The sequence below is a fragment of the Pteropus alecto genome, unplaced genomic scaffold (genome assembly GCF_000325575.1).
Source record: "Pteropus alecto unplaced genomic scaffold, ASM32557v1 scaffold326, whole genome shotgun sequence".
Classification (NCBI taxonomy): Eukaryota; Metazoa; Chordata; class Mammalia; order Chiroptera; family Pteropodidae; genus Pteropus; species Pteropus alecto.
The window spans coordinates 947780-973598 of record NW_006438873.1 but is presented as its reverse complement, the minus strand read 5'-3'; the positions used below and the strand labels follow the sequence as shown (position 1 = coordinate 973598).

The 25819-nt window shown below is 41.2% G+C and overlaps 1 protein-coding gene across 1 annotated transcript in view; it reads right to left on the bottom strand.

Moving 5' to 3' along the window:
* The window catches only part of LOC102895938 (NACHT, LRR and PYD domains-containing protein 13), a 23776-nt gene extending 16849 nt beyond the window's left edge, over positions 1-6927 (bottom strand). Inside the window, 4 exon segments of the mRNA XM_025049647.1 lie at positions 3080-3148; positions 6636-6726; positions 6728-6798; positions 6801-6927. Coding sequence (XP_024905415.1) covers positions 3080-3148; positions 6636-6726; positions 6728-6798; positions 6801-6927 — 358 coding nt within the window.
* Positions 6928-25819: the final 18892 nt, after the last annotated feature.

Here is a 25819-nt window from a genome sequence, read left to right as displayed (position 1 = left end):
AATATATACAGTAAATATATTTTTAACATATAAAACATATTTTAATATATGAATATATTTTTACATAAATATATAAATTGTATATAAATTAAATATAAATATACATTATATAGATTCAAATATACACTTTCTGGTAGAGAAAGAGTGAGAGTAGGAATAACAAGCCCTGCTCTCACATTTTCCTCAAGATTTGGAACTGACTCTTAACAGTGGTGATGCTTTGTGGGTACTTTCTGAATCTCAGTTCCCTGGTCTATAAAATCCAAATCAGCAAGAAAGAAGGCAAAAGCCACTTTTTTTTGTCCACCACAAGGGAAATGTCATCTTCTAGAGGTGGGGTCCCAGGTGACATTCTATAGGATTATCAAGGATCGGAGAAGGCTCAAATGTCCAACCCTCCAGAGTTCCCCTCAACTTCCAGGAAAGAACTATTAATCTGGATTGAGCAAGTCCCAAGACTTGATCGATTGACTTTTAAGAAATGAATCTTATAGACCAAAGGCTGACTCCCCTAGGACCCACTCCCTCAGAATGAATTGAGCCAGCTCTCCCTGCTCTCCTCCATTTCTCTTTAATGCAGCAAGACTGGTGAAGTCTAAAACTGTTGGATTGAAACCTCAGGTGGCTGCTTTAGCAGAGGCACCCTGTGACCTAACTAAGTTGGGAGTGAGTCTTGCCACCCAGATATTGTAAAGCTGAGCATGAAAGCACCACACAAACTCGAGAGAAAAACTGCCTGAGGAAGACTTACCATCCACATGACAGACCGAGAGGTCACTTTCCATCACAAAGTACTCTGATGTGTCAATGAGAAGAGAATAGGTGCCCGCAAGAAAAATGAGGAGGGGGCAGAACTGTCGTTTTGCAAGAAATAAAAAGGCTAAATGCAATTATGGTTTTCGACTCACTGGTAGGATTAATGCAAACCTAATATTAAATTGGGGTGCCATTCCAATCCATTTGGCAATTATTTGAAGGAATCTGTGTTGGTAGCAGGACAGAAAAGTAGACACGGTACCATCAGGGATGTCCTTTTAAGCAGCCTTGTAAGGGATCAATTTGGCCACAACAAAGTTTACATTATACATATGCTTTGTGTAGGATTTGTAGTTTGGGGGTGTTTTCTACAAAAACATTTACAGATGTGCAATGTCACAATGTCTATCAAAGTATTGTTTACTTTTTTTAAAAACCTGGAAGCCTAGATTTGTCAACAGGAGGTTAGATACAGACCAAGATATAGCCATACATTGGCATATTCAGTAGCTGTTAAAGGATGAAGCTGATGTGTTTCTATAAAGATATAATTGAAAGAAAAAAGTAGTGTGGCTCTATCATCTAACTTATGTATAAAAGCTGGGAGAACAAACACATTTTTAAGTGGCTACCTTTGTAAAATTAATTGCTTACATAGGAAGAGGGAGCTTTTTAAAATATTAAATACTTTGTACATTAATATTATGAATAATATTATTAAACACATTTACATTGTTTAATCACTTTACTGAGGGAACAGATAACTCGGAGAACCAAAAACTGCTTCAAAAGTTATAAAAAATATTTAAGGAGATATTCCATCGACTGAAAAAGGGTACTATTAACGAGAAATAGATTTAACAGTTTTGATCTTAAAAATGCTATTGATGTAATAATATGTTTCATAGTAGATATGATAGACAGTTGAAGTAGTCTTTCAAATTATTTTTTTTTAAAAGATGAAAGCATGGGGCAGGGGTGGGAAGATGCGTAAATTAAATGTCAATCCCAGGAAACACAATACCTAATTGGAATTCTAGAAAAAGAACAGAGAAGGAAAAAAATCACTACCAAAGAGATAAGAAAATGTGAGAACAGGACATGTTTTTAAATTTAAAGGACCCATTTTGTACCCAACCCAAAGAGGATGGTCAAGCCCAGGACCTAGTCACATATGACATTTCATAACACGGGGTAAAGGACCCCCAAAGTATTCATAGTATAAAAGACAGGTCATACACCATGTAAAAAATCAAACTGGGCACTGGAGGACACTGGACACCAGGACCATGAAGGGAAACACCACTCGACCCAGAATGTGACATTTAAATTATTCTTCAAAGGGCACGTTAGAAGGATTTTCAACCAGGCCATCTCTTGAAAACTGTCTCGTGTTGACCAATGTCAATGAGTTACTGTAAATGGGTCCCTGAGATAGCGGTAGGACAGACAGATAGCTGTGGAATCCACAGAACAAGGGGGTGGCCACATTCCAGAGTAGAAAATGGGATTCGAGATTAAATGAGGTCCCAGGATCGGAGCTGCATGGCAACCAATACAGACTGGAGAGGGCTGTGGGGCTTCAAGAAACTGTAGAAAGAATGACAAGCAAGTTGATGGGCTTCTTCATGTGTTTGATTGCATTATGCTTCCCTAAAGACTTGGGATAATATACTAATAATTATACAGAAAGTGCTGATTTATATCTACATAACACTGAATATATTTTTCCTCCAAAAAAACCCACAAAAAACCAATAACTTTATTGAAGGATAAAAGAGAGATATTTACCTACCATGACAAGAAGTTAGTAGATAATTGATTGAAAAACTAAGAAATTGCAGTACATGTCAATCATTTCCGAGCAAAGAGACAGATAGCAAAGGTGGCAGCCAATGGTGGCATGTGGCCACATCTACAGATAAAGGTTAGGCAAAGAACTGACACTTTTCATCATACGTTTTGCGGTTCTGTGATTCTTTCTGTATTACACACAGTATATATATTTCTTGGGTGATACTAAACTTGTTGCATAGCTACATGTATTACAATATGAACATCACCATGGGGACACTGGTACAAAAAAATGCAGCTATTTAATAAGGCATACTGCCATCAAAGAATGTAGAATGGAATCAGAGAGAATGTCCAACTTATGGTAACTTGTTATTTAATAAGCAGCACTAGAAGAAGAGGTTGGGAAGGGTATCATTTCCAGAATACTATAAATTAGAAAAAATTTCAAGGGAAATGGCAAGTGTGGATCTCGTGAAATGCCCAATCAAGCCATTTGTCCATGATTATTGTAAAACAGTGTACAGACCTGATTCTTCTTCTGGCATCTCTGGTTCCTTCTGCTTTGGGTCTTGGGGTCTCTGTGCCTGTGCCATCTCTGAAACAAACAGTGATGACAGGATGTGAGAGTCCCCAGGCTGGACATAAGTAGGCAGTGACAGATGCTCTCAGTAGAACCAACTGTTTCTCTGACAAACTTAGGATCAAAGAGACTGAAGGAGTCCCGTCCTCTAGCCCCATCAACCCAAACGTTTCGTGTAGAGACTTCAGCACACTTTATGTGCATCCCTGCCTCTTGGCCTTGGATCTACTTGTCTCACTCCCTCACCTCCAAGTCTTTGCTCAGTTCTTACCTCCTCAGTGGTGGCTGATGGTCTCAATCAATACTGCACCCAATACCTACATCACACGCCGTAGACCCTCCCCACCCACTTTATCGTCTCTCCTTTCCACTGTGCATGCCACCTTATAACAAATCACACAATGCACTCATTGATCCTATTACCTGCCTACCCCACTAGAGGGGACATGCATGGCTAGTCTCCATTCACTGATCTATCCCAAGTGTGTAGAATAATGCCCAGCACATGGAAGCCACTCTAATATTTTTGGAATAAAAATGATAGGAAGAAAAGTGCCAAGTGTTAGGTTATAAGCCCAGCCCCCTGGTGTCTCATGAAACCACTCTGAGTGCCCATTCCCATGAACTGAAGGACCTTTCCATGTCCTGCTAACATAGTGGCCATGAGAAATCTGAATCTGAAGACTCACGGATCTGACTTTTGTGATTCCACTGATTGTCAGAGTTTGCAGGACTGATCTGGGTAGCAAGCCGGGTCCTGGGCTTCTTCCTCAGGTTTCATGTTCCTTTGGAGAGCAAGGGTCCATCATTCTCCACCCACAGTTGCTGATTCTGTGCAGCCCCCCAGGCTCCACCGGCAGAGCCTGTCTGGGGTTTGGCTAGCTCTCCTGGCATCAGGGGATCTCAGTGAATATCTTTTCCTGGGTACAGCCCAGTAAAGCTAAGATGGTCCCTCATGGGCTCTGTTTATCTGTAAGCCAACTACATGACACCTTGCATTCCTCTGATGCAAATGGCCCCAACAATGTGAGCCTTCCAGGGTATGGCTTTACTGTCAAGTATCGGGTGCCACGATCTACATCATGACACATTAAAGAACTGCAGTTCTGAGCCCCTCTTAGGCCATCCGTGGAAACCCGTTGGATAGCAGATTTACCTCCCCCAAAATTGTGGAATAGTACTGGGGTGGAGGGTGTGTGCACTGAGATGGCAAATGAATAGCTGGAAACCACCAAGGAAGGCAGTGCTATTAGCATGAAATCTACCCTTGAGATGAGCAAGTGATTGAGGCCCAACTCTGGGCCCAACACCTTCTAGGCATTTCACCCAAGAAACTCACAGGTGCATATGCCATTAGCCCCATTCTCAGAAAGAATGGGGGCCTAGTGTCAAGCCATCTGCCGGGGGTAGAGCTGGTTAGGTGGAGGCAGCCTTTGAATCCAGGCGGTTGGATGTGAGAATCTGGGATCTTAATCTGAAGACAGCACACATGTGCCCATTGACACATGTGCAAATGAACATGCAGGCTCACTCACAAATGAACATTCCTTAGCTCCGCTCAAGCAGACATGCTGTGTGCTGTGTGTCCTGGAAGATGGGGCTGATGGGGGCAGCACAAGTGGTCCCGACTTTCCCATCAGCCCCGCATCACTCATGAGATGTATGTTTCTTGGCTTCCTTCTGCATGAGAGGTCACCTCCTGAATCCCCACTGCCTTCTCCCACCCACCAGGAGGTACATAGGGCCTGCATTTCTATGACTCAGAACCTCTGACATCCAAAGCTCTGATAGGAACATTGTGCTGCCACCTTCTACCCTGTCTCCTTAGGCCTCACGCCTGCCCTTGGAAGAAGAGAAGCAGGATGTGGACCAGTACAGGCCTCTGGACACCCGCTGTGTGGGGTCTGACTCAGCCCCACGACTCTGGGCAATTTACTTGAGCTCTGTGCCTGTTTCCTTGTCTGTGAGACATGAGTAACAGGACCTCCTCCTTAAGGGTGTTGTGAAAAGCAAGTGCCAGTGCGCAGAAAGCACTGGGATTGAGGCCTGGCTTGTGGCAGGCAACAGCAAAGTTACAATTCATTCTCCAGGTCTGAGAGGCAGTCAGTTCTGCCACAGGTGACATGGACACCCCTAAAACTCACCACAGCAGGTGAAGGTGCACAACGAAAACCACATAGGTTTTTATGTGGCAGGGAAATGGGATCGGTAATACATTAAAAATAGATAGAAATTAAAATGGTGCACCTGAAACACATATAACATTGAATGTCAACTGTAATTGAAAAATTAAAAAAAGAAAATACAAGCTAAAAAAATGGTAGCACAGTATTACACTTGCTAACTGGTTATGACGCACAGTACCATTAAAAAAATACAACATTATAATAAATACCATGGCACTACAGTAAATAAATACTGCAATGCTACAATAAATACAATAGTAAGATACTGCAGTGTTACTGTAAATGCTACAACACTACAATAAATGCTACAGTAAATAAATATTGCAATGCTACAAATACACGGTAAGATACTACAATGCTACTATAAATGCTCAACACTACAATAAATATAACACTATAGTAAACATATTGCAATGCTACAATATAACAGTAAGATACTACAATGCTGCTGTAAATAATTTAAACACTACAATAAGTACAATACTTCAGTAAATAAATACTATATTGCTATAATAAATACAGCACTACAACAAATACTATAATACTACTGTAAATAAATGCTACACTATAATAAATACCATAGTGTTATAGTAAATACTGCAATGCTACAATAAATGCAACAGTAAAATACTACAATGCTACTGTAATTGAATGCTACAGTACACTACAATAAATACTGCAATGCTACTGCAAATAAATGCTACAACACTAAATACCACAATGCTACTGTAAATAAATACTACAATGGTACAATAAATACAACACTACAGTAAATACTACAACCCTACTGCAAATGAATGCTAGCACACCAAAATAAGCAAATACTATAGCCAGATGCAGTTTTGTTTTTTGTTTGGTCTGGTTTTGGATTTTTTTTTGCATTTACCTAGTGTTTCCTTTGGGGAAAAAAATAATGCATAAACAACCATGGAATTCCTGCTATGCTCAAAGCATTTTCTAATACAATTGCATCGGGACAAATTTGCCTTTTCAAGAAAAGCTTGTAACAGAATAAATGTGCCTCTTTCAATTCCTTCTCTGGCTAGGGATCCAAATCCTTATAGCTTTTACACCTTAAAGCTTTAAACCTTCACAGCCCATCAGGAAGATTCTTAGGGGTAATTAGCAATGTGGAACTACTCCATAAAATCCAGCAGCAGCCTCCTTGCTCCCATGAAGGTGCTGTACCCCTGTCCCCTTATCCCTCTATCCCCTCATCCCCATCGCTCTGCCCCATTCCCGATTCTTCTGTCCCCTCATCCCCCTGACCCCTCATGCCTCTGCCCACACCCCGTCCCTGCAACAGGCCCACTCACCATTTATCTTGGCTCTAACTTTCTCACATAGCGAAGTCAGATTCATGATCTCGAAGACCCTGAGGGCCACTTCCCACATCCACAGCTCAGGGGAAGTACTCACTCAACAGACACAGTAGGTTTGTGGGGTCACTGGCCTTCAGGCTGGCCCAGGGGATCTGTTCTCAGGCAGCAGCTTTGGGGACTTGAGGCCAAGCATGAACTCCTCCAGCTAGTACTGATCCAGAGTGAGCAGGTGAGACAGGAGCTTATCACAGGAACAGCCGTCAACAGACGGGTGAGCAGAAATCATCCTGCCTGGCCTACAAGACTCTAGCTTCCCCCAGGTCCTCTTACTTCCACTAGCAAATGGGACCCGAGAAAGAGTTGAAGCCATGAGCCATGACATTCACATCCTCCAAACTGTCTAATCTGTACCTTTGCTGTTTATTTTTCCCTCTTAGCACTTCCCACTGTTTGTGCACATTTATCTCTCTTCCACAAAGGTGTGTCAGCTCCCTTTGAACAGAGACCTGGCCTGCTATCGGCTGTGTCACCAGGACCTGGCACACATGAAGCCTAATGTTGCTTGTTGTGACTGTGCATTTTACAATGCATGTGTATATTAAATTATGCTGCATACCTTTAAAAATCATGTTATACAACCTAAAATGTATACAATTTGTGTGTTTGTCAATCTTCCTCCAATAAAGCTGGAAATTTTTGAAAACTTTTTTAAAGCTGAGAAAATGTGTTGCCAGCAGATGTATATCCTACCAAAACAACACGAAAACAGACGGCAACGCACAAAGGGATGAAGAGAAGTGGTCAGTGTGTGGGAAAATGTGAAAGTTCTGACCCTTGAAGACAACGCTAGCATTTTCTGGAATTTATAACATACACATTAAAAATGGCAACAAAAAAAGACTAGAGGGAAGGACATGACGCTCAGCTGCTTCAAATTTCTCGCATTTATCAGAAAGTCACGACATAATCTCAGGTGAACTATAGGTCAAAATGAACACTAAACTCTAGCATAAAAACTGGAAGAACAGTAAAAGAATGGATAACTAGATTAAAAAATCGAATAAAACTATTTTATTCAAAAAATAACAATAAAAGAATAGAAAAACATGTTGAGAAACAAATAGCGAGATAATACACTAAAACCTAAATGCGTCAGCAATTACAGAAATGGGCTAAACACTAAGAATTTGAACACAAACTGGATTAAAACTAAAAGGCACACTTCAAGTATCAGCACAAGACATTTAAAGTAAATTAATGGGAGGGCACATGTAGCATGTACACTCTAACTGGAAGAAAACAGGTATCACTATATTGTTATAAAGTAGATTTTAAGGCAAAATTACCACTGAACACAGAGAACTTTTCATAATAGGATCAGTCCAGCAGGAAGATACAACAAGTCCTAACAGTATAGCTTCAAAATATATAAATCAAAAATAGAACTAAAATGATTAATTGGAAATTTAAACATACATCTTAATAACTTAGGGAATGAGCAGAAAAAAATGTAAGGAGATATAAGGATATAGAATATTTGAACTACATGATGGTTGATTGACCTAATTTGATGTGTATATATAAACACTATACATACGTTGTATATTATATATATATATATACACACATACATACACATACATATATACATATACATAAACATACACACATATATATGTATATATAATACTATATCCCGCAACTGCAATACAACATCTAATATTACTAAATGGTCGGCACACTTCAATCCACTGTAAATGGATACCTCTACCTAGTTATTTAATACATCCAGCACCTAACACTCATGCATTTGTGTGTGTGAGGACATTTAAGTTCCACTCTCTTAGCAAATTTCAATCCTACAACACAGCGGTATCACCATGCTGGTTCCACAAGACCCTCAGACCTTATTTACCTTATAGCTGTCCCCTTTCACCAGTCCCTATTTCCTGACTCCTTGCCCCTGACAGCATGGATGAACCTGGACATAGGCAGACACAGAAAGACAAGCACATACCGCGCGTGTCGCAGTCACGTGCTGCATAATGATATTTCAATCAGTGACAGACCCACATACGTGGAGATCCCATACGCTGAGAATTTCCTGTGGCCAGATGGCTAGAGATGTCTGGGGCCCTCCCTGGTCTCTGTGAGCTTCCCACAGACACCTCCCCTTTCCCAAACCAGTGTGACAACTGGACAACCCTCATAGTTCTTCCTAGGATTGCAAGATCCCCTACAAAGATAACCTCTAGGACACTTGTAAGGAAAAAGTCTCCTACTTCCAGACCTCACAACTGGTGCTCCGCCCCCCATCCCAAGGGCTGGCAAGGAGTCTACTTGAGACAGTTTTATGCAAGTGGAGGCCTGTGCTACTGAGCCTTATGTCAAGCACCTGTGTTACAGAAAGGAAAAAGCCAGTTGTCAGGACTCACAGCACAAATACTCATGTGTCTGGGGTGATGCTGGCGTCAACAAGCCTACCACGCTGTCCATCCTAGAAAAACAAGCACACACAATAGTAGGAGTGTTATGCCAGCTGCTGTAAGACACTCTGCAAGGTTTGCACAACCACAAAATGGCCCGACACATTTCTCAGAATGTTTCCCCATTGCTGGTGAAGCGGTACATGGCTGTATGTGGAAGCTTAGGAAAAAACAAAATTCTCAGAGTGTTGAAAAGAGGCAGCCTCCCCCTTAAAGTGTTTCCATTGGCAAGGCCACATTATACATTCTGTCTCTGCCCCTCTGGGGTGGACAGAAATTTTTGAAAAGTCTAAACAAGACTTTTCCAGGGTTTGTTGCCTCTTTGAAATGGGGGAGGGGCTGTTTCACGGGTCTAGGTTTCCTTTGGGGAGATGAAAATGTTTCAGAAGGGGATGGCTGCACATCAGTGTGAAAGCACTAGATGCCAATGAAATGTATGCATTAAACTGGTTAATTGTGTGTTATGTGAATTTCACCTCAATTTAAAAAAAAGGTAAGAAAAATAAGTATGAGGGGAAAAAGCATTTCAGATATTTGAGATATGTAGGGGGCATGAGCAAAGGAAGTAGGGCATGAGTGGAGTAAGGAGGAAGTGAGAGGACAATCTTTCTAGACCAAAAACAAAGTCCCCAAAGTAAGGATATGCCAAGGAAGGGCATGCAAATCCTATCCGGACTTTAATGAGACTGCATTTCTGAAACAATGGTTCTCAACCCTGGATGCATATTAGAATCACAGAAAGAGCTTTATGACGACAATGCGTGTATCAGCTGTGCTCCCTACCCCACAGGAGTGCTGATCCAACTGGTTTGGGGTGAGACCCACTAATGATAGGTTTTCTTAGACATTCCCCAAGTCCCCTTCATGTGGCACCAAAGTGGAGAAATCATTAGCTTTTTATTGTGGTCAAATGCCTGCTCCCTCAACTGAAAGTAACTGGAAGCAAATAGAAAACCAGAAATGGAGGCCACATGGTCTACCCCAAACCTTCATGCTCGGCAGTTCACTCCCTAGATGCAAAAAGACGACAATGGTCAAGGAGAATTCTGAGCCCATCTCCACCCTGAGACAGGCTCCTCAAGACTCAAAAACACTTGGGCTCTGATCAAAGTTTGTCTTTTGTCCTCTCCACCAGAGGGCACCTCCTGAACCATGCAATCATCTTAAGACCCAGCGATTAGGAGGAAGGTAGGAGAATGGAGATGTACAAATACACACGTGCCATCATTTGAGACACAGGAACCTATCTCTAGAAGAAAACCAGTAGTATGTTGAAGGTAATAGGTCATCTGCCTTTCTGATAATCCAAGGACCAATGAATTGTACTAAAAATAGCTCCCAACCTCTTGTTTACAACCCTTGAGAGACTGCAAGGCAAGGATAAAGGAAGAGAGAACAGAGTGGCCGCAGATAGTAGAGCAACATTGACAGGTTCACGCAAATAAAAATACAGATGCCCAAGTTTGAATTTGAATCCAGGTAAGTTTAAATTCCAGGTAAATAACAGATGACACCTGGGACATACTTAAATGGAAAAAAAAATGTTTGACTCCAATGTAGCTCCAGATGATGCCAATTCCAGTTGAAATTGAACTTCAGATAAATATTCAGGACATAGAGTAAAAAATTATTTGTTTGTCTGAAATTTAATTCCAGATGGCCCCGATTCCAGTTAAATTTGAATTTCAGAAACATGACGAATGGTATTTGGTACATGTATAGAAGAATTTCAGACAAACAACAAATAATTCTAATTTAACTGGACATACTGGGTTTTATCTGGCAATCCCATCTAGACTCAAGATCACTGCCTTCACCCATTCCCAGAGATAAGGCTGTCACAAGCACCTGAGTTGTCCCCCTTATTAAAATAGTGACTCCTGTCCAAGCAAACTTACAGATTCAATACTGGACCTAAGTCAAATTCAGAGGGTTCACCCTAAATGTGAGTAAAAAAATAACTTTGTAGTGAATTGGTTACATCAAAGACATTTGAGAGATGGGGGACAGGAGAGAGAATAAACAGAAAGGAGTAAAGGAGAGAAGAGATTTAAAATTAATGCTGAATTACATCCATCGCGGTATGGGCCACCGAACAGCACAGCCAAGATATGGAAACACTCTCGATGTCTGTTGACAGATAAAGAAAATGTCACACACACAGAGAAATATTATTCAGCCTTTAAAAAGAAGGAAATCCCACCAGTGGCGACAACATGGATGAACCTGGAGGATATTATACTAAGTGAGATCAATCAAACACATAAAGACAAATACTTCATGATCTCACTTATATGACGTTTCTAGAACAGACTGATTCACAGAAGAAAGTAGAACGGGGGTTGTCAAGGGCCAGGTGAGGAGGAGGTGGGGAGGTGATGGTCAAAGATGCAAACTTCCAGTTATGCAAGATGAAGATGTTCTGGGTATTTTCTACACAGCACAGTGCTTATGGCGAGGGATACTGTATTGTATACTTAAAATTTGCTAAGAGGGTAGATTTCAGTACCAAAAATTAATAATAATAAAGGGCAGGAGAAAGCTTTAGGAGGTAATGGGTAAGTGTATGGCCTTGATAGTGGTGATGGCTTCGTGAGTGTACATGCACCCCCAAACTCAGCTTTTTACATGTCAAAAAAAATGCCAATATATGAAAATGATCATAAATCCAAGTAAAAATTTAAAATGAGGTATCAAAAAGAAAAAGTACCTGCTTAAAAATATCCATAGTTTTGTCAGTCTTATGAATTAAGCCAAAAAAATCTCAAAAGTGATATAAATGAATGTTTATGACAGAGAGAGGGAAGGTAGGGAAGGAGATCGATCTGCCATCCCTATGGAGCTTGGTCCAGCTGGGACACTGGTCATCCCAGAATCTCGGCAGGACACAAAGCTGTGCTTGAGGCCACTGGCTGGTGGAATCCCTAATGAGATTCTCAGAACAGGCATTTGTTAAAACCTATCCTAGGAGCCCAAATTCACAGGACTAGTGCTGGCAGTGGCTAGGAACAAGAGGGAGGAGAGACACCAAGGAAGAGTTGGTAGGTCATGGAGGAAAGCCTTTCAAAGTATGAATAGGGAGAAGAAAGACCAGAAGGCAAGTTTATTAGAGATTTGAATAGCACTAAGGGAGTCTCACCCAGCTACCAGCAGCCAGGCAATGCACTACATGAGGAGCAGGTAACACAGCTTTGAACGAGCAGGTCTCACAAGCTTGCGGACCAGCTATGAAGGTGTGCCATTTGAAGTCCTTATCTGTCCTGTCCAATTCTCTATCCTCCGGTACAGCGCAAGGCACAGAGATTATGTTCATTAAACCTGTGTTATTTTGCGGTTGTAACTACAGTCCATTCTCGTTATTCACAATAGTCACGTCTATAAAGTCACCAAGAACCTGAAACTAATGTAATACTGAATGCCAACTATATTGAGAATTGTATAAATAAAAGTATTATTACATTCCTGTGAGCTTCCAGTCACCGGATTTTTGTCAACGCGTCAAATACATAACCTGGTTGTACATGTGTCTCTGTTTAAAGACACCTTAATACATATTGTTTCATGACCACTGAACATGGGACTCATGACCAGCAGTGCTATACCTCGCTCCCAAAGGAAGCCTGACTGAGACACACATCTCTCCAAAAGCCACATCACACCCTGCGTGCCCCAAGGACACCAGCTGTACTTCGGCACCATGCCTGGGGTCACACAAAACAGTGATGTCACCAAAAACAAGCACTGAAATGCAAACCTGTAGCACCAAACAGACCCAAAGAAGTGCATGTGTGTAGCAGGTGAGAGCCAAGACATGGCGACTCAGGTAGAAACATGCAGCAGGAGATCCATTTTTCATCACTTTCCACATGCATCTGAGATTGACCGGAGAAAGCACCTTGGCAATTGATTTGGGGGTTACAATTTGGTTTTATCTGGGAATAATGCGGCTCGGCTGTAATTAGTCTCCTGTGTGCTGAGTCTGGGCCAGGATCCTGCATGGTGCCATGAGGTGGCACCTGAGGACAAGCGAGACCAGGAAAGTGATATCCAGAAGACTCGAAGGCAGCATGGGATCGAGCTGAGAATGGTGGGGAGAGGGCCAGGAGGCAGTGAAAACAGCACGCACAAAGCCCTGAGAGAGAAGAGACAAGAATGGAGACTTTCAGCTGGGAGACTTTTTAAAAACTGCAGAATGTCCTGGGTGGAGAAAGCCGGAGTCTCCCCATAGACAGACGAGCAACACCTTCCTGCAGCTGATGAAGAAAATGCCAACAGCCACAAGTGCCCAAGTGCCCCTGTCCCCAGCTCCTGCTAACCAGCTTTCACTTCTCTGGTTATTAAGTTTGACTGTTCTTGGTGCCCCGGGAGTGATGTCATACAGTGTTGGTCCCTATGAGACCAGCTTACTTCCACTTAGCATGATATGCTCCAAGTTCATCTCCCTCACTGCAAACAGCACAATTTGCTTTGTTTCTAAGGCTGGACAAAATTCCATGGTACACATATCTCATGGTATAAAGTTTCAGTTATGCAAAATGAATTAGTTGGAGAGACCTGCTGTATAGCCAAGCACCCATAGTCGATAATGCTGTGTTGTCACTTAAAATTGTGTAAAGATGGTAGCTCTCATATTAAGTGTTCTTACCCCCACACGCAACATACATCACACAAAGAAACTTTTGAGGTGATAAACATATGTCTATTACCCTGGTTATGGTGATGATCTCACCAGTGTATGCCTGTGTCCAAACTCACCAAGTCCTATACATCCCACCTGTGTAGTTTTTGTACATCTATAAAGCTCTTTTTAAAAAGGAAAGAAAAGAAGACACCAGCAGGATGTAAGAGGGGGAGTTATATCAGGTTTGGGGAAGGTTTGGAGCAGAAGAAAAAGGAGACATCACCTACTAGACTCCTAATCTTGTACAAGTGTCCATGTGCCCTGAATCAGGGTACCTCAGAGAAGTTGTCAATGCCAGTCCCTCTCCAGCTTGTGACTGGCCCCCAGGTCAGCTGTCTGGGTGTCTCAGTTGAGGCCTCCTCTGGAGAAGTTGAGAAGCCACTAAGCCCAGTAACTGCAAATAATTTCTGGCCCCACCTCCTCCAGATGTAAATCCTTGCTAGCTGTGGGGAAGGGCAGGCCAAGACCAGTTTCTAATTAAAGACCATGCTGCCAATGAGTCTCCATTCCTACATGAGGTCATTGACAGTGCCTCTCCCAGTGTCTGAGAGGCCTCCTAGAACAAGGACAGACAATAGGACGAGAGGACTGGTGAGTCCTCCTCTAAAGATCACAGAGGTGACCATGTGTCCCCCCAATGCCAGGAAAACCACCCCAAAACCATTCTACCATAAGCATGAAGCCTTTTCCATAGAAGTCAGCAACAAGATGAAATCGTCTTAACACCACTACTGTTTAATATAGGATTTGAGGCATTAGTCCATGAAATTGACAATTTTTAAATTGGCAATTAGGAAGCCATTAGAGAAAGGCATGAGAATTAGAAAAAAATGGGTGACAAAAGGGAAGGGAAAAAGAAGTACAAATTGCCAGCTATAAAAACAGTCACAAGGTAAAGTACAGCACAGGGAATACAGTCAATAATATTGTGATACCTATGTGTGGTGCCAGGTAGAGACAAGACTCATTGGGGGGGTCACTTCGAAAGGTGCATAAATGTCTAACCACCATGCTGTACACCTCAAACTAATATAATATTGACTATCAACTGTGATTAGTTTGCTATTGTAAGCACATCCCATTCTCATGATAGGCATGTTCCGTAAAGTTTTCACGGCTTCTCCAAGAAATACAAAATTAGGTTCTCTCTATTTATTATTAATTAATTAGAAGAAATAGAAACAGGTAAAACTGTATGTGCAGATGAATTATTTTTATATTGCATAACCCAAAAGAAACAGTGGAAAACTACTGCCAATGGATAGGCATGTGCGCGTGCATGCGTGTGTGTATGTGTGTGTGTGTATGTGTATGTACGTGGATGTGTGTGCATGTGCATGTGTGTCTCCTGCTCACTGCCTCTCATCCCTCTTTGACAGGGCCTGTTCCTTTGGGTCCCGTGATCCTAAGGCCTCCTTTTACTCAGTAAAATTGCACTCCGAGTAGGGAGATGGCAAGTGGGCAAGATTATCCAACAAACTACTCTAGATGTTTCCAAATAGATGCAGGAATCTGGGTCATTTTGTAAAGTCCCTCATTCTTCTGAATTTGAGAGGCAGGGGGCATCCCTTCACAAACTTGGAGCACCTGTGAGAATAGCCTGCAGTCCTTCTCACCTCTGAGCCAAAGGTGCCCAATGCTTTCAAGTCTGGCAAAGCAGAAGGATGACAGTGGCCAGCCCCGGCCAATGCAAAGGGAGGGTGTCAGTTGCCTGGGTGCCAAGAGCAGATATATTAGGGTTGGCGGTGGTACAGACCAGGAGCCTTTTTTTTTTCTGCTTTGGAAGATGTTTTTAACAGGAAACCTAATCCCCTTTCAGGGGTGAGTGTTTGGGGTTTTTTGTTGTTGTTTTGTTTTTTCTCTTTTCTACCTCCTATTTTCCTCATGGGCTCATTTTCTTCAGTTACAATGACAGATACTTGAGTCACCAAGTCCAATTGGCCTATATTGAAAATGCAAAGCAAAAGCTAGGAATTCACCTTTGGAAAGGACCCACCTGTTCCATTGATAAAATCCTGACCAGTCTCTGGAACCCAGCCTTCCCGTGCCTGAAGTGAAGCCCTAAATTCCCACTATTTTCCTCCAGATTGGAGAATGTGAAGGCCAAGATACTATCAGAGCTTAGCAAAATTCTAAGACAGAGAATAGTGTTGAAGGACAGGACAAATTCTCTGAGTGGAGGAGAACTCAAGCCCTGCACTGAGAGAGAAAAGGGTTCTTTGCTGAGTGCAAGAAAGAATTCAAATGCCTGCTAAAGTTCGTCAAGAGGAAAGTTTATTATTAAACTAGTATAACATTATACTAGTTTCGAGTGTTCATCAGTTATTCAAAGATATTTTAAATGTTAAGAGATACTGACATCTGTTTGTCACTGCAAGAACTATTAGCTTGAGGTAGTTTTGTTCCAACCTCAGATTGTGCTATGTTCCTTTAAGTGATATCACATCTTGGCAAAGCTAGGTTTCAGTGATTGCTGTCATGCAAGTGCCTCTCAAAATTTTATGAGGAACAGAATGATATGGGAAAACTACTGAGATGCTAAGGATGACATGAACTGATAACTTTTGGGAGCCTCTGATCTAATGCATCCCCGTTACCCTTAACAGTGGCAGTGAACATTATGCCTCTGAGATCAGAATAACATAATGCAACCTAGCTTACTGCTTTAGAAAGTGGGTCGTGTAGCTAACTCAAAGGCAGTTCTCAGAATATATACTAAATGATAGCCTATTGGTGTTCATCTCACTCTATTCGGAATTATTTTAAATGATTTTCCTTTGGTGTCAGGGTTCTCTTATTATTAATGATATAATTATTCTATTATTATGATTAACAGAAAATAAACTCAAACTATCTTAAACCATAAAGAAATTTGCTGGCTCAAAACCAGAAACTCAGCTGTGGCACAAAATACTTCCTGAACCCATTGATACTTTTAGCTCCCCCCAAAGAAGCAGGAAATAGTATAGCTTGCTTAGAAAAATGGTCTAGTAGCTCCTCCAAAGAATAAAGATAGATGCACCTATGAGCCAGCAATTCCACTCCTAGGCACGTGCACAAGAGAAGTAAAAACATACGTCTGTACAAAAATATGCACACAGGTGTTCATGGCGGCACTATTCATAACAGCCAAAACGTGGACACAACCCAAGTCTCCATAATCTGGTAAATGGACAAAGAGTGTGGTCTGTCCATATGGTGGGATATTATTCAGTCATGAAAGGGAACAGAGTACTAATAAATGCTACAATGCAGATGAATCTTGAAAATATTATGGCCAATGAAAGAAGCTAGACAGAAAAGGCCACATGAATTACATCGTGTGTAATTCCATTTATAATAAGTATCCAGAACAGGCAAATCGTCATACTGCAATGCACATGGGGTGTAACTATCTCTTGGAGATCCTGATTTTATTCCCCTTGTTTAAATATCCAGAAAGCAGACTAGGCGTTGCTTAAGCTAGTATGAAGTGGGGGAAGAAATTGGGAATGACTGCTAAGTGGTACAGGGTTTCCTTTTGGGAGCACTGAAAATATCCTAAAATTCTAGTAAACGTGCAACTGTAAACTTACTAAAAACCAATGAGTGTGCACTTTCAATGGGTGTATTTTATGGCATGTTAGTTAAATCTCGATAAAGCTATTATACCAAAAAAAAAAAAAAAAAAGGCAGGAAAGACATCTAATCTAAGAGTGTCTGGGTTGATTTCTCCCTTATGCAGGTTTCTTTGCAGGCTGAATTTGTGCCCTAACCTCCAACTGCTGCCAGGATGTGGCCTCTGCTCTCAATCAAAACAAAACCCTGACAAGTGTGGATCTTGGTTGTAACAGCCTGAAGGACAAAGGGGTCATCCTGCTCTGCAAGGGTCTGATCTGCTCTGACTCTGGGCTATGGATTCCAGAGTGAGTCACCTTGTTTCATTCTTTCAGATCAGGACAGTGTTCTGTAAAATTCTCTATAGACTATGGAAAAGTCTTGTTGCATTTCCAGGTTTTCCCCTCTCCATTCAGTTGCGGACTGGAGAGCTTTAGAACATCAGTTCTCAAAGTGAGGTCCTTGTCTGGGACAGGGTTAGAAATGCCAATTCTCAAAGAATTTGTCTTTCTGTGTCTGGCTTACCTCACTTAGCTTGATGGCCTCAAGGGCCATCTGTGTTGTTGTAGATGGCAAATATTCCCTTGTGTGTAAATACCCCATCTTCTTTATCCATTCATCTGTTGAGGGACACTTGGGCTGCTTCCATAGCTGCTGTGAATAATGCTACAATGAACATTGGGGCGGGGCGGTACAAATATATCTAGGAGATTCTGTTTTTATTTCTTTTTATTAAAAACACAGAAGTGGGATACTGGCCCACTGGGCGCTCTGAGGGAGGCTGCCAGTCTGTTTGACAAGCTCTTCCCCATTGGTATGTTTGAGTATTCTTCCATTCAATAAAAGATAAAAAAGGATTTATTTGTTGGTTTTAGGCTAATAATTGAGATAGCTGGTTTTCTGAAATAGATTGTTGTGCTCAAGGAATCTTTTTAATATGTAACTTCTTTTTTTCCCCTTTCTCCTATAAGGTCTCTATGCTTGTTGCAGAAATGTTGCAAAATCAGACCCAGGAGAAACCAAGCACCACTCAGAGAGTTGGAGAATTCAGGTTTATTACCCAGCAGTCCCAGATGAGCTAGTGCTCTGAAGATCTAGGCCCAGAGCTCAGATGCAACTTTGCTTTTATAGGGCTTATCTGTGTAGTTACATTTTGGCCAGTTGGCATGGCCCAATTGGTTAATTTGTCCTCAGGCAGTTACAGAGCATGGGAGTTGCTATGGGTTATAGGCAGTTATAAAGAGATACAAAGTGCTGGAGTTGCTATGGGTTGCAGGCAGTTATATTTGTTATTTAGACAGAACAAGCAAAAGGGAAGATGAGTCTTTAGTTAATTTCAAGGTGTCTGTGGCAAGCATACCTAACAGAAGCAGAATAAAGAGCTGATTATAAGGTTAGCCTTTTGAGTGAAAATTCCTCTTCATGCTAACAGGCATACTAGCCAGTGATTTGATAGGAATCATCCTATTTTTAATGTTTTAGTGGTTTATTGTTTACCTTAAGTATTTGGAAAAGATTAGTAAATACCTCTTCTCTGGTAATCAAAGAATGAAACCATTTTTGCCTCTTTTCTACCTACTTTTTCTGTTCTCTATTTATATGATCTGGGTTTTAAATATAGATCATCCAAGTCATTGTTTTATGTTATATCTTTAATTTCTAGGATTAGTCCGATAATGGATTCCATTTTTGTTGATAATTTAGTATTCACTGCAGGTCACAATTCTTTTACTCCAGAAATTTAGTCTTGGGTTTTAAATATCTATTTATCTCTTAGACAGAGTGAAATATATTTCCAAGTAGAAAATAGATTTCCAGATGAGTGTTTACAAAGCCTTTGCCTGTGAGACTTTTTTTAAAACTACTTTCACCGATGAGCAATTACTTGGACCCCATTCCTAACTTTATCTAAAACCTCCTAGATTTGGGGATCACTTCGTAGGTTATAGAAACATCTACGCACTATGCTGTACACCTGAGACTCATGTAATATGGGATGTCGACTGGAATTGAAAAACAAACAAAAATTTTTAAATGAAAACCCCCTAGATTTTATTCTATGGAAGTCTAGTTTTATAAAAGAGGTATCTACAGCTTTATTCCACCCCCGCCCCCAGGAACAATCCAGACTTTTATGGTTTATTCTCTTCATTTTAAAACAATCTCACAAAATAATGATAATGGTAATAATAACAAACCTTCATACATGTGGGTCTTGTTCACAGTTGGAATTAATTATCTTGGAACGACATTCCTCTTTCTACTGTCAAAATAAAATGTCTTAAGGGATTCTGACAGAGGTTAAAGGCTTTCTTTGACTGTTGTGCAGAGCAGGTACCAGGTGTCTTCCTGACTGAAACAGGGTCAGGCTTTTTATCAAGGAGGAACAAGTTGTGTCGTCTTGACTTATGGCCATAATTTCCAACTTGTCGCTTTCTGGCTCATCCAAAATCACGGAATAGGATAGGGAGGTAACCAAAACGAAAGCAAAAGAGGGTAAAGGTGCAAGACAGGGATGCCCAGGGACCCTCTATCACACATGTGCCGCACTTACATTGTCCCTGCCGTTTGTTCGCGGGTGGGACCCCAGGCTGCCTCCTTTCTGTCCCTTTCTCACCCACTCACCACCCCTTCCTAAACACTAGCACTTTATGATACAGTTTGTTTCTGAACCTGTCCCTCCCATGCGACCATGAACACTGCGTATGACAGTAAGGGTTTTCAGAGGGCTCAGAACATCTGGCATTGGTGTGACGCCGCGCTGGCTGAATTTTGAAAATAAGCAGCAGCCTCTTTTAAAACGAGGTCGGGAGGCTAGAAGAGAGAACTCTCGCCCACGCACCTATCACCCAACGTAGGAGCGAAACTAAGAGGAGAGTGGTACCTGGAAGTGACCCGCAGGAAGTGATGCCCCTGCACCGCCCAGCAGGGAAGCTGGGTCCTCTTCACCTAGTAACAGTCCAGCCAATGAGAAGCCTCTATGCTTCCAGCTTTCGGTTTCCTCCAACGGGCTCTTCCTTTACAAAAGCCCCTCTCATTATGGAGGAAGCTCCCTGCAAACTTCAGAGTAGAGCCAGGTGTCCCCGAACCCCGACTGAAGCAAATGCTGGGGAAGAGAACTCACCTCATGTTTAAGGACCTCTTAAAAAAAAAGTGACTCTTTATAAAAATGAGTTCAAACCATTAAATGTAATTTAATTCAATTAAAATGTAAATTAAAGAAAACCAACTCCAGATTACATGCTGTAAGAGTGGGGCCCTGTGTTCTTTGTCTTCTGGGCTTTGTCCACAGGACTTTGAGAAGCTGGAGGAATGAGGCCACAGGTGTCCTCCCCTCCAGCACCTCAGACAGAGAATTTACCTCCGAAGGCCCACCTACCCAGTACGTGATTGAAGGCGTTAGGACAGCATTTGGAAGTCAATTATCTAGAAAGCAATTATGGTTCCCCCCACCCTTTGAAACAGTCTCCATTTTTACACAAAGTAACAATCTAGGCTCACCCACAATGCTTTCTTAACTTTATAAGGGGCTTTTTGTTGCAAAAAGAGCAGTTGAAGGCCTCAACAGCCACCTCATTATTAAGTGGCAGACAAAAGGCCCAGTGGAATTCAAGCTTGGTTACAGTTACCTTCAATGTGTTCTCAGAGCCCAGAATTTAACAGCTGGGGCTGATCATAAGGCACCACTAAGATGCTGCACGTGAAGAATGAAGGGTTGCCCCAACGCCCCATCAACAGGCCCAGAGGCGGGCAGTGAAAGCCAGAGAAACCCCACTGACGTGCCCCCCAAAGGGCCTTGGAGACACCCCCTTTCATAAAGCAATAAGGTAAAACACATTGAGAATAACAGTCCCCGATCTTTCTGGCACATTGTATTACCCGCGAATATTTAGAAGTACATACGGTAGTCGGCTCCCAGTCCCAGACATCCTGTTTAGTTGGAACGGGGTGGGACTCAGGCATCGAGGACTTTAAAAATTCCCCCAGGTGAGCCTAACCTGTCTTGAAGTTTGAGAAGGACTGAGCAGGAGATAGCGTTACTATGGTGACCACTTCGCAAGGTACCTATATCGAATCAAAACATCCTACACCTTAAACCTACACAGTCCTACCAGTTATTTCTCAGTAAAGCTGGGCGTGGAGGTAGGAAAGAAACACCCTGGGAGATGACCATTTATGTGGGGAGTCAAGCCACAAGGTAGCTGGTATTTCTGTTACCCAAGATGGACACTTTAGAGCATTGGAGAACATGCATTTGATAACAAACAGAAATGCTTACTATGAGTTCACAGGCAATCCAGAGAATTTGATGGAGAAAGTCAATTGAACAAGCAGCATCATTAGAGAGTAGTCAATAAGTGCCTGGTGAAAGACACACACACGCACGCACATTTACTGGGCCAGGAAAACCAGGTGAAGGCTGTGCTCAAGCACAAGTCCTGGGCCCAGGTATGCCAAGGAGGATGCAATACCTTCACCTGCGGCATAAGGACAGGTGGGAAGGGACCGTGCATTCCGGTGCAGAAAGCAGCTGCTCCACATCGGCTGGTCCTGGCCATTCGAGGTCTGTGGCAGCCAATGGTCAGCGACAACGTCACTTCCCAGGATTCCCCAAAGACTGTCAGCACATGGTGGCCAGTTGGGATCTGACCCTGGTGGTGAGGAGTCAAGTTGGTGAGTATATTCTCCCACCTTGTTCCCAGCACCTTTCTCCCCTCTTTCTTTCTCTGTAACTGACTGGAACTTAATCTCTGAGCCCTAGTCAATGTCCCCACCCTCTCCTCTGAGATTAGTCAGAGCCCAGGGATCAAAGATACCCTCAAAAGGATGTAGTGTCCTATTTCCCAAATAATACATGTTCGTTTGTGATATTTAGGTTTGTGCCTCACCCTTTCCAGTCTCCAAGTTTAAAACGGAGGACCAATCTGGGATGCTGTAACTCTCGGTCAAGATCAGCTGATGTCTGGTCCATGTCTTGTGGGAGTCCAGGGTGTGACTGTGTTAGTTGTGATAACATATTACTTAACTATGGCTTACAGTCATCCACATGAGGGTCTTTGGAGTGGCAAGAAGCCAATCAACCTCCAAAAGCAGTCCCTGTTATCTTAACTGCTTCTGTGGGATCATTGAAGACACCTGTCACAGGAGTGGCAGAGAGTGTAGAGAAAGGATGAAGACAAAGTGAGAGTTGTGACAAGCCTTTATCTCAGGAAGTAACCTTAGCTACCAGTCTTAATTCACATCTCTCCAACCTCCAGTCCTGCCTGCATTGGAATAACATCTCCCCAGTCCCTCCCAGTTTTACAGGAGAAAGTGTCTGTCTGCCTATCTCAAATCAACGTTCTCACCTGGGCTCATCCACTCATCTGTCTTTTGGGCTTAATTTATCAGTTTCTTCTCTAGGGTATATTGGACAAGGTGATGCATTATCATCATTTGTGCATTAAAATGCTTTTTCCTCAAACAGAGCAAGCTGTTCAACATTTCAGAACCTCAGCTCTCAACTCTGTAATGTGAGGATGATAATCTTTATACATTGAGATTATTTACAGAAAGTATAAACAACATGCTGACAATCACCTGAGAAGGGATTTAGAAAAGTATAAGCACTTATATATTTTTTTCTTTGCTGCTTCTACTTTTAGTTAGTGCAGAGCGTATAAACTTTCTCCATCATCTCATCCTAAAAATAACCCTCCCTGCACCATACTTTTTTTATTTTTTTACTACCACTCAGGATTTTGTAGCTTTTTATAGCCAAGTTTCTCTTCATTTTCCTCTAATTGCTCTAGTGAATTTTGGTGCAGTGTTTTGAATTCAAATCACTTATATATAAAAGGATTTAGGTGTAGCCATCTGAAATTCATTCTCTTTTAAATAAACTTTCCTTATTAATTTAATCACTTAACTAAATAATAGAGAGATTTAGTGATGGGGTATTTCTTGTGTTTTGTTTTCAATCTCCATGTATCCGGGTTGTTTTATGTTAGAGGTGAAAAACAAGGAAATCTTAGTTTACTTTTAACCTACAAAGTTTTCATTGCTCTGTGGTTAGGATGTAACCTTTTTAACTTCTTAGAAATAAGATTTTTTTTCCTTCCAACCACCAATAGGGTCAATATTTTTCTTCAATAGTATATGAGAATGTGCAGAAAAGTTTATTTTCTTGCTAGGGTTCAGTTTTAAATAACAGCACAAAAACGTCATCTCCATTGTCGATGATCTCTCTCTCTCTAGTCTTTCTTAAATGAGTAATGGTAATATCTCAATTATTTTAGTAAAATACATTTCCAATAACTTCTACTAAAAGGATGTTTTCATGGGAGATATCTTTCAGTATTTTCAGAAAAGCAAACATGAGAAGGAATAAAGTAAAATGTGTTCTTTCTTTGGCACCTTAGTTCACCCTCCCCCCACTCACGCATTTCCTGTTCACCCCCCCCCAAATAGTGTGTTTATATGGGGTGGGGATATTAATATCTTACAGGCTGGGGCACCATTCTGTGCTGATCGTTGGGCATTTTTAAAGATGCAATACTTGAATTAACACACCTGTTAATTGATCAACACCCAAATGGCCTTCAGTCTTGCTGTGGCAAACAAGACTGTGTCTAATAACATTTATATTTAAAATGCATAGACCTTGCCAAATTACCCACCAAAGAAATGGCACCTGTTGACAACGCCACCCAAAACATAGGAGCACCTTTTTCCTAGCCCATAACAAAGCGGGAGATAATCAAACACTATGGACCTGGCCAAACTTGCTATATCAAACTTGGCACATCCTTGTAATTCGTATTGATCATCACTATCATTCATGACTATGTTGAGTTCAAGCGTGTTTAAGAGCCATATTCAGTTTTGTTTATCTGTTCCAGTCCTTTGTTCAGTTTAGTAAATTGAACTATTGATCATTTTTATCAGCTGGAAGAGTTTCTTCCATAATGTAATCTTTGTCCTGTGTTTCAAATTTATTTATACCAGTTCACTTCTTGAATTGAGTTGAATGAATTGTCTTATTTGTCTCATTTCTACAGATTAAGACATTCTATTCCATCTGCAAATTATTATGTGTGAAGTAGGAATTATACACAAACAAATGTTTTTGAATGTAATGTATCTTCTATCTTAGATCCTAGGAAACCTTCTCTCATGGAGGATATGGTTTAGCTTTGACATCAACAGAGTAAATAAACTTTTCCCTCCAGAATTTTATGGTCTATTTTGGCTTTTTATAAGAACTTTAATGAGCTTCTAACCCTAATAAAAATATCAGCAGGACTTCTGGGATGTTATCATACTGATTACTTTAAGGAGAATTGATATTTTGAAAATATACACTCCGTCTTTCCCCATCAAGGTTTTTATCTATCAGGGACATTTTAAAGCTTTCAAAATGGGCACTTCACTTTCCTAAATTCTACACATTTTTGTCTCTGTAGTTGCTGCAGTTAATCTGATCTCTTATGTTTTCTGACTGGTTATTAGAATTAGGGCAGGATTTTATTTTACTTAGGGTGTCAAATTTGTTACCAACCCAATCTAATGATGACTTGTGATTTATAATAGTTTTTAAAGTGATTTCCTTGGCTCTATTAGGTAATACAGACCCACCTACAAATGTTGATATTTTACCTTTCTCTGCCACTTTTTATACTTCTCATTTTTCACCCAATTACTTTGCTATGGAATACATTAAATAATTATGGAGAGAATACAAAACTGAGTAGAAATGCTGATGACTGACATCTTCATCTGGATCTTTGTGAAGTCAGCCTGTTGACTGTTTTTGCAAACATTTTATTGGAACATGTTTCTCCTTTTGTTTACATATTGTCGATGGCCATGTTCACACTGGAGCCAAGTTAAGTAGTTGCAACAGACTGACCCACAAAGGCTAACATAGCTGGCTCTTTTCAGAAAGTTTGCTGATCTCTGCTGTGTTTTTAAAATATCAGTGTTTTACCACTGAGCATATTTCCTTATTAGTAGAAAATTTTAATTTTTGAAGGCTATCTAGTTGGAGTTTGCAAAGTGTTTCTCTTCTACTATGCATGTGTATGGCCGTGACTCTCTGTCTTAAGTAGAAACTGTCCTGTGTGTGTTTTAGGGGTTTTGTTTGTTTTTGTGTGTGTGTGTTTTTTCCCAGCTACTTTTTCTTAGCCCTAATTCTCACCACTTCCACCTGTCCATTTATGCAGCTTTTTTAAATGGAGGATTATACATAGTCTGTTTCTCAATACAAAGCTCCACTTTCATGCAACAAAATATTGGTAAATGGCTACAGTGCAAAGAGGTGCTACCGATGCTTTAGTCTTGAGGTCATTCGTGCATACGAAACAACACAAAGAAATCTGGTTTTAGTAAAAAACATGGCATTTATTGTTTATGGACATATTGTGGCTTCTGTT